Here is a 19342-nt window from a genome sequence, read left to right on the forward strand (position 1 = left end):
AGGTTTTGTGGGCGAGGGGCTTGGACTTCCAGCAAGCGTGCATGAGCGTGTTAGATAGGAGTGAATGGAGACGAATGATACTTGGGACCTGACGATCTGTTGGAGTGTGAGCAGGGTAATATTTAGTGAAGGAATTTAGGGAAACCGGTTATTTTCTTATAGTCGGACTTGAGTCCTGGAAATGGGAAGCACAATGCCTGCACTTTAAAGGAGGGGTTTGGGATATTGGCAGTTTGGGGGGATATGTTGTGTATCTTTATACGTATATGCTTCTAAACTGTTGTATTCTGAGCACCTCTGCAAAAGCAGTGATAATGTGTGAGTGTGGTGAAAGTGTTGAATGATGATGAAAGTATTTTCTTTTTGGGGATTTTCTTTCTTTTTTGGGTCACCCTGCCTCGGTGGGAGACGACCAACTTGTTGTGTATCTTTATACGTATATGCTTCTAAACTGTTGTATTCTGAGCACCTCTGCAAAAGCAGTGATAATGTGTGAGTGTGGTGAAAGTGTTGAATGATGATGAAAGTATTTTCTTTTTGGGGATTTTCTTTCTTTTTTGGGTCACCCTGCCTCGGTGGGAGACGACCAACTTGTTGAAAAAAAAAAAAAAAAAATATATATATATGTGTATGTATGTATGTATGTAGGTTGGTAAACAGCAACCACCCAGGGAGGTACTACCGTCCTGCCAAGTGAGTGCAAAACGAAAGCCTGTAATTGTTTTACATGATGGTAGGATTGCTGGTGTCTTTTGTCTGTCTCATAAATATGCAAGATTACAGGCATGTCTTGCTACTTCTACTTACACTTAGGTCACACTACACATACATGTACACATTTATTTATACACACTCATCTGAGTTTTCTTTGATTTTATCTTAATAGGTCTTGGTCTTATTACTTTTCCTTTTATATCCATGGGGAAGTGAAATAAGAATCTTTCCTCCGTAAGCCATGTGTGTTGTAAAAGTCAACTAAAATGCCGGGAACAATGGGCTAGTAACCCCCTTTTCCTGTAAAGATTACTAAAAAGAAAAAGAAGAAAACTGTCAAAGTGGGAAGTCTGAATGTGTGTGGATGTTGTGCAAATGATAAGAAAGAGATGATTGTGGATGTTATGAATTAGAAGAAGCTGGATGTCCTGGCTTTAAGTAAAACAAAGCTGAAGGGGGTGGGAGAGTTTCAATGGAGAGGAATAAATGGGATAAGGTCAGGGATTTCAAATAGAGTTAGAGCTAAAGGAGGAGTAGCAATAATGTTGAAAAATAAGCTATGGCAGGAAAAGAGGGACTACAAATGTATTAATTCAAGGATTATGTGGAGTAAAATAAAGATTGGATGTGAAAAGTGGGTTATAGTAAGCGTGTATGCACCTGGAGAAGAGAGAAGTGTAGAGGAGAGAGATTTTGGGAAATATTGAGTGAATGCATGGGGAGTTTTGAATCAAGTGTGAGAGTAATGGTGGTTGGGGATTTCAATGCTAAAGTGGGTAACAATGTTATGGAGGGAGTAGTAGGTAAATTTGGGGTGCCAGGGGTAAATGTAAATGGGGAGCCTTTAATTGAGCTATGTGTAGAAAGAAATTTGGTAATAAGTAATACATATTTTATGAAAAAGAGGATACATAAATATACAAGGTATGATGTAGCACGTAATGAAAGTAGTTTGTTAGATTATGTATTGGTGGATAAAAGGTTGATGGGTAGGGTCCAGGATGTAAATGTTTATAGAGGGGCAACTGATATATTGGATCATTATGTAGTTGTAGCTACAGTTAGAGAAAGAGGTAGATGGGAAAAGAGGAAGGTGGCAACAACAAGTAAGAGGGAGGTGAAAGTGTATAAACTAAGGGAGGAGGAAGTTCGGGTGAGATATAAGCGACTATTGGCAGAAAGGTGGGCTAGTGCAAAGATGAGTAGTGGGGGGGGGGGGGGGGGGTTTGAAGAGGGTTGGAATAGTTTTAAAAATGCAGTATTAGAATGTGGGGCAGAAGTTTGTGGTTATAGGAGGGTGGGGGCAGGAGGAAAGAGGAGTGACTGGTGGAATGATGAAGTAAAGGGTGTGATAAAAGAGAAAAAGGTAGCTTATGAGAGGTTTTTACAAACCAGAAGTGTTATAAGAAGAGCAGAGTATATGGAGAGTAAAAGAAAGGTGAAGAGAGTGGTGAGAGAGTGCAAAAGGAGAGCGGATGATAGAGTGGGAGAGGCACTGTAAAGAAATTTTAATGAAAATAAGAAAAATTTTTGGAGTGAGTTAAACAAGTTAAGAAAGCCTAGGGAAAGTATGGATTTGTCAGTTAAAAACAGAGTAGGGGAGTTAGTAGATGGGGAGAGGGAGGTATTAGGTCGATGGCGAGAATATTTTGAGGAACTTTTAAATGTTGAGGAAGAAAGGGAGGCACTAATTTCATGCACTGGCCAGGGAGGTATACCATCTTTTAGGAGTGAAGAAGAGCAGAATGTAAGTGTGGTGGAGGTACGTGAGGCATTACGTAGAATGAAAGGGGGTAAAGCAGCTGGAACTGATGGGATCATGACAGAAATGTTAAAAGCAGGGGGGGGATATAGTGTTGGAGTGGTTGGTACTTTTGTTTAATAAATGTATGAAAGATGGGAAGGTACCTAGGGATTGGCAGAGAGCATGTATAGTCCCTTTACATAAAGGGAAAGGGGACAAAAGAGATTGTAAATATTATAGAGGAATAAGTTTACTGAGTATACCAGGAAAAGTATACGGTAGGGTTATAATTGAAAAAATTAGAGGTAAGACAGAATGTAGGATTGCGGATGAGCAGGGAGGCTTCAGAGTGGGTAGGGAATGTGTAGATCAAGCGTTTACATTTAAGCATATATGTGAACAGTATTTAGATAAAGGTAGGGAAGTTTTTATTGCATTTATGGATTTAGAAAAGGCATATGATAGAGTGGATAGAAGAGCAATGTGGCAGATGTTGCAAGTATATGGAATAAGTGGTAAGTTACTAAATGCTGTTAAGAGTTTTTATGAGGATAGTGAGGCTCAGGTTAGGGTGTGTAGAAGAGAGGGAGACTACTTCCCGGTAAAAGTAGGTCTTAGACAGGGATGTGTAATGTCACCATGGTTGTTTAATATATTTATAGATGGGGTTGTAAAAGAAGTAAATGCTAGGGTGTTCGGGAGAGGGGTGGGATTAAATTATGGGGAATCAAATTCAAAATGGGAATTGACACAGTTACTTTTTGCTGATGATACTGTGCTTATGGGAGATTCTAAAGAAAAATTGCAAAGGTTAGTGGATGAGTTTGGAAATGTATTCATTAATAACACCCTCAGGCCTCTCCTATATTGCTCGTTCTTCATTCTGAATTCATCACACACCTTATTTCCTGGATAATAAAATATAACCAGGAATAATTGGTCATGGTTTATGCCAATGCAATAATTGAAGCAAGTCTAGAGACTGGGGGTGTAAGGGACCTTACTCATCTCCCAGAAAATCATCAAAAATTTAATATTTCTGCTACTCTGAGCCCAATTTCAAGCAACAGTGGACCCCCGATTAACGATATTTTTTCATTCCAGAAGTATGTTCAGGTGCCAGTAGTGACCGAATTTGTTCCCATAAGGAATATTGTTAAGTAGATTAGTCCATTTCAGACCCCCAAACATACACGTACAAACGCACTTACATAAATACACTTACATAATTGGTCGCATTGGGAGGTGATCGTTAAGCGGGGGTCCACTGTACTTCCAGTCCTCAAACCAACAAAAATAATCTCTATTTGAGTATTATGTTTTCCACATAATATTTGAGCATTATATTTTCCACATTTTGGCCTAAACATTATGGAATGAATTTCAGTGGTAAGTGTGCATGGTATAAAAAAAAAAAAAAGAGTCCTTCCCCTCCCATATGATGCATGATGGCAAAAACAAACTTCTGACCTTGTAAATAACAAAAAAAGGCACAATACCGTGACTGGAACGATACACAAATAACCCGCATATAGAAGAGAGAACCTTACGACGACGTTTTGATCCGACTTGGACCATTTACAAAGTCACACTAATGAGAAGTTGAGCAGGACGGGTATATATAGGCATATATATACCCATCCTGCTCTACTTCTCGTTAGTGTGACTTTGTAAGTGGTCCAAGTCGGGCCGAAACGTCGTCGTGAGCTCCTCTCTTCTATGTGCGGGTTATTTGTGTATCGTTCCAGTCACGGTATTGTGCCTTTTTTTTGTTATTTACAAGGTCAGAGGTTTGTTTTTGCCATCATGCACCACATGGGAGGGGAAGGACTTTTTTTTTATACCATGCACACTTACCACTGAAACTCATTCTATAATGTTTAGGCCAAAATTTACAATTCACAGCTTATCTGAGGTGAGCTGAGCTCAAAACATAGACGTACATAAGCAACCCTGGCGTCAATGTAGATCTAGGTACAAGACATCGAAAGGGTTGATGTGACTTAATATTGGTACAGTATTTAACATGCTTCACTGGTCAACCAATGAAGACTTGGTGATAACAGAGTGTATTTTAACAATTAACCTTATAAAAATGGCAAGTCAGTGCTAGACATACTTACTCACCGGTGTTAAACTTCCAAGTGATATATTCTGCTTCAAGGTGAATGAGCCTTTCTTATTTAAAATGAATATATGTGAAGGCACTGGGCACAACAAGACCCATAGTACCTCCCTCATCACTTCCCATTCCGTCAAGTGTTGATACAAGCCCCTCAAACCTTGTTCTTCCTCCCTAGAAGAAAAAAATAATTTAAGAACATTTATGAAAAAGCTGTTTCATATTTAATACTGTACAGTGTGGCATAAACAAACCTACATGGAAAAATAAAACAGAAGGAAGTAGTAGTGTATATTTTGGCCTTAGTGTAGGCCCCTCCTTCAGTATGAGAAAAACAAACTACAGAGAGCCTGAGGATGATGTGGGAAAAGTGTGTGAGGCAGCGAGTAGAATATAAGTGCATGAGGCAGTGGGTAGAATACAAGTGTGTGAGGCAGTGGGTAGAATGTAAGTGTGTGAGACAGTGGCTAGAATGAATGCAAGGTTAGTTAATCTGTAAGGTGAGAATGCCCCTTAGTAAAACCATGCTGAAATTCACCAATCAAATTATATCTTTCAAGGTGGCTTTGAATTGCTGATGCAATTCAGGGTCACCATCAACTTTCCCACAACCGAGATTAGACTGATTGGTCTATAATTTGACACTAAGGACCTATCTCCCACTTTGTAAATGGGTATCAAATTTCTCATTTATCTAGATATTTGTTTGTAGTGATCTACTGAAGAGACTAGCTCATGGTTTGCTAAGTTCCTCCTTACATTCCTTTAGAACTTTTGAAAACAGGTCATCAGAGCTCAAGTGACTTACCTTCAACCTATCTAGTTGTTTGAGAACCACGTCAATAGTGACTTTGATATTACATAATTTATTGTTCTGACCATTATAATTATTAATTTCTAGGATTTTGTTTGCATCCTCTGTAATAAACCAAAAAATGAGGAAAATGGTATATCATCATCATCTTTCAACAAACTGGCAGTATCCCACCAAGGCAGGGTGGCCCAAAAAGAAAAACCAAAGTTTCTCATTTTAAATTTAGTAATTTATACAAGAGAAAGGGTTACTAGCCCCTTGCCCCCGGCATTTTAGTCGCCTCTTACAACACGCATGGCTTACGGAGGAAGAATTCTGTTCTACTTCCCCATGGAGATAAGGGGAAATAAACAAGAACAAGAACTAGAAAGAAAAATAGCAGAAAACCCAGAAGGGTGTGTATATATATATGCTTGTATATGTATGTGTAGTGTGACCTAAGTGTAAGTAGAAGTAGCAAGACGTACCTGTAATCTTGCATATTTATGAGACAGACAAAAGACACCAGCAATCCTACAATCATGTAAAACAATTACAGGCTTTCGTTTTACACTCGCTTGGCAGAACAGTAGTACCTCCCTGGGGGGTTGCTGTCTACCAACCTACTACCTAGGAAAATGGTATATATTACAGAAATTTATTAGTAACAGTAAGCTGATCCAAGTTACATTTTAGTGGGCCTATCTTTTCCCTAATCTTATTCCTATATGTACCTGAAAGAAACCCTTAGGACTGGTCTTTGATTCCCTTGCAATCTTGATTTCATATCTTCTTTTGGCTTTCCTTATTCCTTTTTTTCTTTTTGACTTCTCCTTTCAATAAGGTGACCCTCACCTCTTTTCATTCATTTCTAAATGATGACCATTTTTTTTTATCCAAGAGATGCTTGAGTCTGTTTATCAATTTAGGGTCACTCATGTTTGATCTAAATTCTCTATTACGAATACAGTGGACCCTCGTTTTTCTTAAGCCTCGAAAGTCGTAAGTTTCGAAAATCGTAAAGTTTATTTTGTCAAAACATTGACTCGAAAATCGTCGTTGACTTGCAAATAGTCGTTTGTCTCAGACTAGTCTGTCTGTCTGTCAGACTGTCTGTCTCAACTATTGGATCACTACGACAAGGTCCTAAATGCACTAGAAGACAAGTGTGACCATGGCGTAATAGCACACAAAATGCGTGCTAAAGGAATAACAGGAAAAGTCTGTCGATGAATCTATAATTTCCTCACTAACAGAACACAGAGAGTAGTCGTCAACAGAGTAAAGTCCGAGGCAACTACGGTAAAAAGCTCTGTTCTACAAGGCACAGTACTCGCTCCCATCTTGTTCCTCATCCTCATATCTGACATAGACAAGGATGTCAGCCACAGCACCGTGTCTTCCTTTGCAGATGACACCCGAATCTGCATGACAGTGTCTTCCATTGCAGACACTGCAAGGCTCCAGGTGGACATCAACCAAATCTTTCAGTGGGCTGCAGAAAACAATATGAAGTTCAACGATGAGAAATTTCAATTACTCAGATATGGTAAACACGAGGAAATTAAATCTTCATCAGAGTACAAAACAAATTCTGGCCACAAAATAGAACGAAACACCAACGTCAAAGACCTGGGAGTGATCATGTCGGAGGATCTCACCTTCAAGGACCATAACATTGTATCAATCGCATCTGCTAGAAAAATGACAGGATGGATAATGAGAACCTTCAAAACTAGGGAGGCCAAGCCCATGATGACACTCTTCAGGTCACTTGTTCTATCTAGGCTGGAATATTGTTGCACACTAACAGCACCTTTCAAGGCAGGTGAAATTGCTGACCTAGAAAATGTACAGAGAACCTTCACGGCGCGCATAACGGAGATAAAACACCTCAATTACTGGGAGCGCTTGAGGTTCCTAAACCTGTATTCCCTGTAACGCAGGGGGGAGAGATACATGATTATATACACCTGGAAAATCCTAGAGGGACTAGTACCAAACTTGCACACGAAAATCACTCACTACGAAAGCAAAAGACTTGGCAGATGATGCAACATCCCCCAATGAAAAGCAGGGGTGTCACTAGCACGTTAAGAGACCATACAATAAGTGTCAGGGGCCCAAGACTGTTCAACTGCCTCCCAGCATACATAAGGGGGATTACCAACAGACCCCTGGCAGTCTTCAAGCTGGCACTGGACAAGCACCTAAAGTCGGTTCCTGACCAGCCGGGCTGTGGCTCGTACATTGGTTTGCGTGCAGCCAGCGGTAACAGCCTGGTTGATCACGCTCTGATCCACCAGGAGGCCTGGTCACAGACCGGGCTGCGGGGGCGTTGACCCCTGGAACTCTCTCCAGGTAAACTCCAGGACACGTATGCATGGCCCTGAGCAGCCTCACACTCCATTCCCAGCCAGTGTGCCATTGTTTATCAGTAAGCGAGGATGATCCCACGAGTTCATACGATACATTTCATAATACATGTATTCCATTCGTTTTAGTGCTTGCAACTGTTAAATAAGCCACCATAGCTTCAAAGAAAGCTTCTAGTGCCAGCCCTTTGGTAAAGAATGTGAGAAACACATATAATTTAAGAAAAAGTTTGTAGAAAAATACGAAAGTGGTGGTGGTAGAGAGGTAGCAGTTGTGATAGTGGTAGAGGGTGGTAGTGATGGTAGCTGTTGTGATAGTGGTAGAGGGTAGTAGCAGTTATGATAGTGGTAGAGGGTGGTAGTGATAGTGGTAGAGGGTCATAGTGATAGTGGTAGAGGGTGGTAGTGATGGTGGTAGAGGGTGGTAGCAGTTGTGATAGTGGTAGAAGGTGGTACTGATGGTGGTAGAGGATGGTAGCAGTTGTGATGGTGGTAGAGCGTGCCTTCTTCAGTGATTCAGCAATTCTACTAACTCCTCTAATGTTGTTGGAGTTATACAGGGCTACAGAAACCGCTGCCTCAGCTGCTGCTTCATCACCATTATGGACGGCTTATGCTCTCAGTGGCCCTTATACACCGAACAACAACACAACACCTCTCGTGACATACATAATGACTTATTTTATTCATTCTAGAGTATATTCCATGTTTCTATGTTATTAATATTGTTTATGACATATTAGGTGAATTGTGATATATAAATAAGCTGTAGAGTTGATATTAGTGTCATTCTCCAACAATAAACTCGCCTCCCCTCCCTCTGCCATGCACAAACAAGAGTCTTCAATAAAGGTAAGTGTGATGTTAAATGTTCATTTATACATTTTATTAGTGCTTTACATTTATCTGGTATTCTTTTCTGAATGTAAATCTATATTTAATCTAGGGAAATGACTAGAGAAGTGACCCCTGAAGTGAACTAGAGTCCTTATAGAGGGGGATTCCCCTTCCAAACAATAGCCTCTCTTCCCTCTCTCCTCCTCCCTGTCTTCCATTCATCGACAACAGCCTTCAGTAAAGGTAACTGTCATGTTGAATGTTCATTCTTTTGTGCATGTAAATCTATCTTTAAGGTAAAAAAAAAATTTTTTTGATACTTCTGGGTGTCTGGAACGAATTAATTGGATTTACATTATTTCTTATGGGGAAAATGGATTCGCAAATCTTCCATTTCGATAACAGTCATACTCTCTGGAATGAATTAATTATGAAAAACGAGGGTCCACTGTATATGCAGCTTGGCCAGCTTGTACAATGCTTTGGCAACCATTACCACCAGCTATCTGGTCTCCCTCATGATAGTCCCTAATCAGGTCATCCCCAGTTTATACTTCTCAAGTAATCCTTTAGCCCCACATAATTTGCAGCGTGAAAACTGGTGACCTTAACTTTGTTAAGCTTTTCATTAACCTCTATATTATCTATCGGAGAATCCCTGTGAGGGAAACAAACACTCCTCAATGGAATGAATATGAACATGAAAGTCCTGGTGAATGGAAACATGGTGAATGTAGATCTACTCCTGAGGCCAATTTCAAAAGAAAAACTGAAACCTAATGATAAATTGCTTTATGTATGGGTGAAAGTAAGATCCAAGAGGGTAACAAATCGAGGAATAAAGTGAACCATGAATAATGGAAGCAATGCACAAGTGTGTGTACTCACCTATTTGTGGTTGCAGGGGTCGAGTCACAGCTCCTGGCCTCGCCTCTTCGCTGATTGCTACTAGGTCCTCTCTCTCCCTGCCCCATGAGCTCTATCATACCTCGCCTTAAAACTATGTATGGTTCCTGCCTCCACCACATCACTTTCTAGGCTATTCCATGGCCTGACTACTCTATGACTGAAGAAATACTTCCTAACATCACTTTCATTCATCTGAGTCTTCAACTTCCAATTGTGACCTCTTGTGTCTGTCCCATCTCTGGAACATCCCGTCTTTGTCCACCTCGTCTATTCCGCGCAGTATTTTATATGTCGTTATCATGTCTCCCCTGACCCTCCTGGCCTCCAGTGTCGTCAGGCCGATTTCCCTCAACCTTTCTTCATAGGACAATCCCCGTAGCTCTGGGACTAGTCTTGTTGCAAACCTTTGCACTTTCTCTAATTTCTTGACGTGCTTGACTAGGTGTGGATTCCAAACTGGTGCTGCATACTCCAGTGTGGGCCTGACGTAGATGGTGTACAGAGTCTTAAACGAATCCTTACTGAGGTATCGGAACGCTATCCGTAGGTTTGCCAGGCGCCCGTATGCTGCAGCAGTTATCTGATTGATGTGCGCCTCAGGAGATATGCTCGGTGTTATACTCACCCCCAGATCTTTTTCCTTGAGTGAGGTTTGCAGTCTTTGGCCATCTAAACTATATTGTGTCTGCGGTCTTCTTTGCCCTTCCCCAATCTTCATGACTTTGCATTTGGCAGGGTTAAATTCAAGGAGCCAGTTGCTGGACCAGGCTTGTAGCCTGTCCAGATCTCTTTGTAGTCCTGCCTGATCCTCGTCCAATTCGATTCTTCTCATTAACTTCACATCGTCTGCAAACAAGGACACTTCTGAGTCTATCCCTTCCGTTATGTCGTTCACGTATACCAAGAACAGCACAGGTCCTAGGACTGACCCCTGTGGAACCCCACTTGTCACAGGCGCCCACTCTGACACCTCGTCGCGTACCATGACTCGTTGTTGCCTCCCTGTCAGATATTCTCTGATCCATTGCAGTGCCTTTCCTGTTATGTGTGCCTGGTCCTCTAGCTTTTGCAGTAACCTCTTGTGAGGAACTGTGTCGAAAGCCTTCTTGCAGTCCAAAAATACGCAGTCGATCCACCCCTCTTTCTCTTGTCTTACTTCTGTCACCTTGTCATAAAACTCTAGTAGGTTTGTGACACAGGATTTTCCTTCCCTGAAACCGTGCTGGTTGTCAATTATACACTTGTTTCTTTCCAGGTGCCCCACCACTCTCCTCCTGATGATCTTCTCCATGACCTTGCATACTATACACTATGATGTGTTGAAGATCTTTGTTAATGGCTCACACAATATCTCTGCTCCCTCTTTAAGGACCCATGGAGAGATGTTGTCTGGTCCCACCGCCTTTGAGGTGTCAAGTTCGCATAGCAGCTTCTTCACCTCCTCCTTGGTTATATGTACCTCATCCAGCACTTGCTGGTGTGCCCCCCTGTTCTGATTTCTTGGAGTCCTACTGGTTTCCACTGTAAATACCTGTTTAAATCTTGTGTTGAGCTCCTGACATACCTCTCGGTCGTTTCTTGTGAATTCCCCATCACCCTTCCTCAGTCTGATTACCTGGTCCTTGACTGTTGTTTTCCTCCTGATGTGGCTGTACAACAGCTTCGGGTCAGTCTTTACTTTTGATGCTATGTCATTTTCATATTGTCTCTGAGCCTCCCTTCTTATCTGTGCATATTCGTTTCTGGCTCTTCGGCTGATTTCTTTATTTTCCTGAGTTCTCTGTCTTCTGTACCTTTTCCATTCTCTAGTACACCTAGTTTTTGCCTCCCTACACCTTTGGGTGAACCAAGGACTCGTTCTGTTCTTCCCATTATTTCTGTTTCCCTTGGGAACAAACCTCTCCTCTGCCTCCTTTCATTTTGTTGCTACATAGTCCATCATTTCTTGTACTGGTTTTCCTGTCAGTTCCCTCTCCCACTGAATGTCTTGAAGGAAGTTCCTCATGCCTGAGTAGTTCCCCCTTTTGTAGTTTGGTTTTTCCCAGCCTATTCCTGCTACTCTCTCCACTTGGAGCTCAACTATGTAGTCGAAGCACAGAACCACATGATCACTAGCTCCCAGGGGCCTTTCATACATGATACCCTCGATGTCCGAACTACTCATGGTGAATACAAGGTCCAACCTTGCTGGTTCATCCTCTCCTCTCTCTCTGGTAGTGTCTCTAACATGTTGATGCATGAGGTTCTCCAGTACCACATCCATCATCTTGGCTCTCCATGTTTCGGGACCCCCATGGGGCTCCAGGTTTTCCCAGTCAATCTCCTTGTGATTGAAATCACCCATAACTAGTAACTTTGCTCCCCCATGTGTGCTCTCCTGGCCACCTCGGCTAGTGTGTTGATCATTGCTCTGTTGCTCTCATCATATTCTTCTCTTGGCCTCCTGCAGTTCTGTGGTGGGTTGTACATTACTGCAATTATCACCTTATGTCCCTCAGACTGGATTGTAAAGTGACACAAGTGCAACTAATGTGACATTTTATTGTGGCAATGTTTCCGTTCCAAGCAGTTTCATCAACATTAAAAATCTGTTGCTTGGTATATGCACTACATTTAATTATCCCAGCTAGCTCATGTGGATTATTTTCTGCAGCTACAGTGTCAGTGCTAGCTGCTTCACCCTGCACTTTGATGTTATGAAGTTGGCTTCTTTCCTTAACCCTTTGACTGTTTTGGACATATACGAGCACCGTGTTTGATGTATATACAGTGGACCCCTGCCTTACGATATAATTTCATTCCAGAAGTATGTTCAGGTGCCGTTACCGAACGAATTTGTTCCCATAAGGAATACGTATTGTGAATTAGATTAGTCCGTTTCAGATCCCCAAAAATACACATACAAAAGCACTTACATAATTGGTCGCATTGGAAGCTGATCGTAAGGCGGGGGTCCACTGTATACTCATAAATTCTAGAAGCTTCAAATCAAGCAGGAGAAAGCTTGTAGGCCCACATGTGAGAGAATGGGTCTGTGTGGTCAATGTACACCATACAAAAAAAATCCTGCAGCATGCAGTGCATGAGAAAAAAACTCCGACCGTTGTTTTTGGATTAAAACGCCGACTTTGTGGTGTATTTTCAGATAGTATTTATGGTTGTATTCTCGTTTTCTTGGTCTCATTTGATAGAATGGAAAACATATTATAGAAATTGAGGTGATTCTGATTGGTTTTTCCTATGAAAAGAACCTTGAAATGGAGCTCAAAGTAGGGAAAATGTTTGATTTTTGCCGGTTCAAAAGTAAACAAATGATGTCATTGTCCAATATATGTCCAACTAGCCATTCTAATATGCAGTCATGAATGGGTTGACATTATTTATACAATTATTACAATATTGCAGTAGTCTGCATAACACTAAATCTTCTATTTTTTGTTTGAATAAAAATTCAAAACAGAAAGCAAGAGTAATATCAGAGGGGCCTGGAGACGTGACTGATGAACAAAGAAAATGTTGTTTTAGAGCCAGGAATGTCCGTATTGTTCATTCTGGACCCTATTTTGAAATTGGTATATTTTTTAATTTGCATGAAATTGGCCAAATTGCAAATTTCCTACCACGTTATTGGGTAGTTGAAATCGGTAAATGGGGAGTTTCTTGTACTCAGTCGATAGAACAAATGGAGTTCTAAAGAAATAGCTATGAGTTTGGTCGACTGGAACAATGGAATTAGCCGAAAATAAGGTTCAAAGTGGGTGAAATCGCCGATTCATAAATATCGCCGAGGTCGCTAACTTTGTGAGAGAGTAATTCCATAAGTTTTCCATCAAATTTCGTTCTTTTCATGTCATTACCATCAAGAAAAGATTCTCTATCATTTCATAAGAAATTTTTTTTTTTTTTTCAAAAATGTTTCAACACCAGACACACCTCAGAATTTGGGGTTTCGACAGTCAAGGGGTTAAACCTTTGAAACAAGCCTCTGCTAACTTTGAATTTATCTTCACCAGTTTCCTCAAATCTCTCAGCCTTCAGCCTTGGACTGGATAATGGATCAGCTTTAAGACATGTGACTAGTTTGATCTTCAATCCACACCAGTAAAAGTTTTTCCACGTCAGCAATAAGGTTATCATGCTGTCTTATAACTTTAGTGTTCACTGATGCAGCATTTTAATTAACTTCAATACTTTCTCCTTAGAGTTCAATTTTACTAACTTTGACGAGCCAAGCCAAGATTACGTGCCATTTGAGACAAACATACTTGTTGCGTACAGGGCCACTACTTAAGCCTGTTTAGCCCTTTCTTGCAACAAATAAACAGGACTGAATATCCTGTTCTAGATGAAATCATTCAAGGGTTCAGTAGTAAACAATCACAATGTTTCTTTCCGTTTCTTTATTAAGTTTCTTAATAAACCATAGAAGGGTTTTATATTAACTTTAAAAAGGTCGCACCATAAAACAGAGTACTCATGAAATTTACACTTAAGTTCAATAAAAGATAATACACAGTATTATCTTGATTATAGTACTGAACGGCTCTAGTATCATAACACCTTCTCTTCACTTAATAACACTTTACTTAACTCAATCCAAATGAGACAGAAGACGTAACACTTCAATAATAATTCACTCTTATTCAACTTTCATAATATACTAAGTGAGATTAGGAATATTTTACACTTAAAGGAATTTTGAGGCGAGTCTGTCTCCCATGACTTTTTCACCGTCCTCTTTGAACCAATACTGCTTAAATTCACTCCTAGCAGAGCTAGAGACAATCACCAGCGTCTCCAAAACAGCAACACACACTTCGTCTGAGACGTTTCTGTCAGATACCGTCCGAGGTACTGGAGGGTCACTAGGGAACCTCATGTGGGACCAGAAGTTTAAATCCAGGAATCAGGGAGCTTCCCTCACGAGAGGTGAGGAAGGTAAGAACTGAACTCTGTGAGGCTTTACCAGCCCACTTTGCCTCGGTCGGAGCAGAGGTCGAGCAGCTCAAAACACCTACTGGTGCTTGGCCAGGTCACCAGCAGTTGACACTAATTAAATGACCTATCTAAATACAAAGCTAAGTAATACGACCAGATAATATTATAAAGTCGAGTAAATCCATTTTAGCTACTAATGGAATTACTCCTGAATATAATATTAAGTGAAATGGCAAAAATAACATGTAATAGTATACCATTGTGATAATAAGAAGAAAATGAACAAAATGAACAAAAGGGTGTAACAATACTGTACCTTGTTCACCGAGTTTAATCATATCTAACTTTTCACTTGAAGAGCCTTATGACTCCTCTTTTTATCACAACTACCCTTAGATGCCATCAAATTCCAGACAGAATCGGGAGAGATGAGGAGCTCACGGATGACAAAAAACAGCAAGAAAATGAAGCACAGACGCCCAGCTGGGAGCATCATGACATAATAGCAAATCACTGCTGTATAAAGAAATATTTAGGTATAATCTGAAACTGCTGTAAGAGTGAATCACCAAGAAGTGAAACACCGTAAACCAGAGCCCTACTGTACTTTAATGATTCGCTCATGAACCTGATCATCAGCCAGACAAATAGGTAATACATGTTGCAGAATCCTCTCTCTCTCTCCCTTCCTCTACTAACTCTGACTCACTGTTGATAGGACATTCTGGTAGGATGCTACTACTAGTGGTATAAAAAATGAAAGGCAGTGGCATGAATGTTGCACATGGGTCATCTGAGTTATCAGTGAGGTTTCTGATATTTCCTTGATCACTCACAGCCACATCCATCTCAAAGCCGCTAAACTCAGGGTCAACATCACTTTCCTCGAAAAGGAGAGTGTTAATACATGGCGTTAGTGAATCCTTAAGATTTGCCATGCTCTCTGCTCTAGCTGGTGCTCAACTGAACTGGTGTTCCCACATGGTATTACGTGGTCCCAGATTTTTTTTTTAATATTGCTCACACTGAGTATGCAGAACCATTCTATACTGCCTAGGCATATCAGATCTATGGCGCCAAATTTGAATGCAGGAAAAATAGTGTTGATCAACATGGTATGGTGAGTGCTAGCGGAAATGAGTAGATCAACCCCTTGACAGTTAATTAACCCTTTCACTGTTGAGACCTCTGATCACAAACCTGCTCTCAGTGTCGAAAAATATTCGAAAAAACAAAAAAAAAATTTTCTTACCAAAATCTTAAGAATATTTTTCTGATTGCTTTCAAAGAAAAAAAACTTGCAATCAGTACTTACCGAGACAGAGGCATGTAGTTAACAGAAAGTGAACTGCTTACGGCAACATCGGTGATTGCCGCTCACTCGTTAATATTATTTTTACTTTAATTCTATTTTTTTCTTTTCGTTTCTAATATTTTATTTTTTCAAGTAACTTTTGTGGCGGCCTGTGAAACCAACATAACGCATAATGTATATATATCCACTCGCTGGTTGCAACACAATAACTGCACAAACATTGTTACCATTACATTGTTTACAAAACTTGTTTACACCATAGGTAAAAATCTAGCGAACAAAATACCAAGCGTAAACACCCGTCCATCAGACTACCTCATAGGTACCTACCCAAATACGCTATTCCTAGCTCCAACCAACCCCATAGAAGTTACGGTCATCATAAGCACCCTTAAAAACAAGGCAGGAGACATAAACAGCTTGCCTGCTTTTATGTATAAAACAGCTTCTCAAGTATTGTCACCAATTATTGCAACGCTCTTTAACAAATCCATTGAATCAGCTACCTTCCCAACAATCCTCAAAATAGCGAGGGTCACTCCGATCCACAAAGGAGGAGACCAAGCTGACTTGAATAACTATAGACCAATATCTAACTTACCACTGCTCTCTAAAATCTTTGAAAAATTAATTCATAGACGGATCTATTCCTACCTCGTCTCACCCAACATATTAAACCCTTGTCAGTTTGGATTCAGGAATAATAAAAGCACAAATGATGCTATCATACGCATGCTAGAACTAATATATACTGCACTCGAAAAGAAAGAAGTCCCGTTGGGCATTTTCATTGATTTACGTAAAGCTTTCGATACAGTCGACCATGAACTGCTGTACTCCAAATTAACGCACTATGGTATCAGAGGCCACTCCCTCAACTACCTAAAATCATACCTTAGTAACAGAACTCAATATGTGTATGCAAATGATGGAAACTCTTCCACCCAACCAATCACAGTAGGAGTCCCACAAGGAAGCGTCCTTGGACCACCCCTCTTTCTCATCTACATCAATGATCTACCGAATACATCACAGCTACTCAAACCCATATTATTTGCAGATGACACTACATGTCTTTTCCCACCCAAACACAGTCATACTAGCAAACACAGTCAATGCCGAATTGCGTAAAATATCTGCCTGGATGATGACTAATAAACTTACCCTGAATACTGATAAAACCTATTTCATTCAGTTTGAAAACAAAGCTGCAAATGATCCAATTAACATAAAGCTAAATGGATCATCAGTCACAAGACTCACAGAGGGAAAATTCCTAAGTATCCACCTTAAGTTCCAGACACACATACAACAAATCACCAAGAAAATCTCCAACACTGTAGGCATACTATCAAAGATAAGGTACTACGTTTCACAATCAGCTCTCCTGGCACTGTACCATACACTCATACCCTTATCTTACATATGGAATTTGTGCATGGGGATCAACAACATCCAATCACCTAAAACCCCTAATAACCCAGCAAAAGGCAGTAGTAAGAATGATAACGAATTCCCACTCCCACCAGCATACTCCACCAATTTTCAGAAGTCTGAATCTGCTCACCATTAAGAACATCCATACTTATTCATGTGCCTACTACATACACAGAACAATACACACAAATATAAACCCTCCACTCAAACTTCTCCTCACCAACTTAAACAGGACACATGACCACAAGACACAGATCTCTTTTTGATATACCTCATGTCCATCTCACACTGTGTAAAAACTCTATGCACATAAAGGGCCCTAAAATAGAGAATTCATTACCAGAAGATATTAAAGTAACCCAGTCTGAAAATCAGTTTAAGACTCTTCTCAAAAGCCACTTAATCACCCTAGACTAAATGCTAAATACTCAGTACACACATACTCACCTATGTACTCCCACACCATAACTTCAACAATCACGTTGAACCTTTTATCCATTGCTGACAGGAATATAATTGAACCATTGTTTTCACAAAAAGTATTTTAGACTATATGAATATATCCTTTGTCTGATACAAATTTAATTCACTTATAATTAATAATGTACTGTTCAACTATGAAATAATTACTATCCTACTGTACAACTATGATATACTACTCCTTAGTGTTAAGTAGTCTGTAACCCAATAATGTTAAGTTGGCCCATAATGCCAAGGCATAATAGAGGCTCTCTTTGCATTGCAACTCTCTATTGTAAATATAAAATCTCAATGTACTACTGTTTGCAAAAACATAAAATAAATAAATAAATAAATAAATAAATAAATAAATAAATAAATAAATAAATAAATAAATAAATAAATAAATAAATAAACCCACGCTGCGTTCCCCACCCACACCATCTTCCCCACCACCCACGCTGCCTTCCCCACCACCCATGCTGAAAATAAGTTAGTGACTTTTTTGGGTTAACCTAGGTTCTCTACACATGCTGCTATGTATGATAATCTATGTAATTGTACTCATAATGACACGAGGGTTCAATCCCGGCCGGGGGTATGGTTTATGTAATTGTATTTGTGTATACCTGAATAGACTTACATGCCGTCTTGCCAACCACCCATGCTGTCTTCCCCATCCACACCATCATCCCCACCATCCATGCTGCCTTCCCCTCCCCACACCATCATCCCCACCATCCACACTGAATTCCCCACCACTCACATGGTCTTCCCCACATCCATGCTGCCTTCCCCACACCCATGCTGCCTTCCCCACACCCACACTGTCTTCCCCATCACCCATGCTGGAAATAAGTCACTGACTTTTTTGGGTTATCCTAGGTTTTTTTACATGTGCTGCTATGTACGATAATCTATGTACCTGTATTCATGTATACCAGAATAAACTTATGCACCGCCTTCCCAACCACCCACACTATCTTCCCCACCATCCACAATGTCTTCCCTACCATCCAATCTGCCTTTCCCACCACCCAAGCTGCCGTCCCCACCACCCAAGCTGCTTTCCCTTTTCACTATCTGCATCTGGTATCCTGGGCATTGCATTGGTCACAAACTCCTCAAAACCATCAAATTCATCGTCAATGACACTTCCATCTGTGTTAGAACTATCACTTGGAAAGAGAAGAGTCCCAAATTCAATGGGGAGTGAGGTATTCCTTACTGCTAGGCATGCTGAACAAGGACTACTGAAATGGCATTCCCACAATGCACCACTGGTTCCCCAATTTTTTTTATACTGCGCACACTGACCACGCAAACCCATTCTCTTACATGTAGGCCTACTAGCTTTCTCCCGCTAGATCTGAAGCCACTAGAATTTTGGCGTAGTACTACGGCACAAACAGTGAAAGGGTTAAAAATGACTACACAATTTGAGAAATATTGAGATGAAAAGTAAACTCAAACATGATACTAACATATTTAAGGTGAGATTTCACTTAACCCTTTCAGGGTCGACAGGCCCTGTCAGAGACTTGTTCTCAGGACCGGCCAAATTTCAAAAAAAAAATTATTTTTTCTATGAAAAAATAAGAATTTATTTTACTGAACATTATAGGCTAAACAAAAAATTTTTACCATCAATACTTACCAAGATATGGAGGCGTGAAGATGATAAAAAAGGGGCACCATG

General features: G+C 40.4%; 1 protein-coding gene across 4 annotated transcripts in view; it reads right to left on the reverse strand.

Moving 5' to 3' along the window:
• Positions 1-19342, reverse strand: part of Grip128 (gamma-tubulin complex component 5) — a 203977-nt gene that overhangs the window by 151635 nt on the left and 33000 nt on the right. For 3 of the 4 annotated variants that reach the window (XM_070081180.1, XM_070081159.1, XM_070081172.1), the window contains one exon: positions 4586-4754. In XM_070081180.1, the coding sequence (XP_069937281.1) occupies positions 4586-4754 (169 nt within the window). The remainder of the gene's footprint in view (positions 1-4585; positions 4755-19342) is intronic. The other variant, XM_070081166.1, reaches the window with a different exon arrangement.

This window comes from Cherax quadricarinatus, chromosome 6 (genome assembly GCF_038502225.1).
Source record: "Cherax quadricarinatus isolate ZL_2023a chromosome 6, ASM3850222v1, whole genome shotgun sequence".
Lineage (NCBI taxonomy): Eukaryota > Metazoa > Arthropoda > Malacostraca > Decapoda > Parastacidae > Cherax > Cherax quadricarinatus.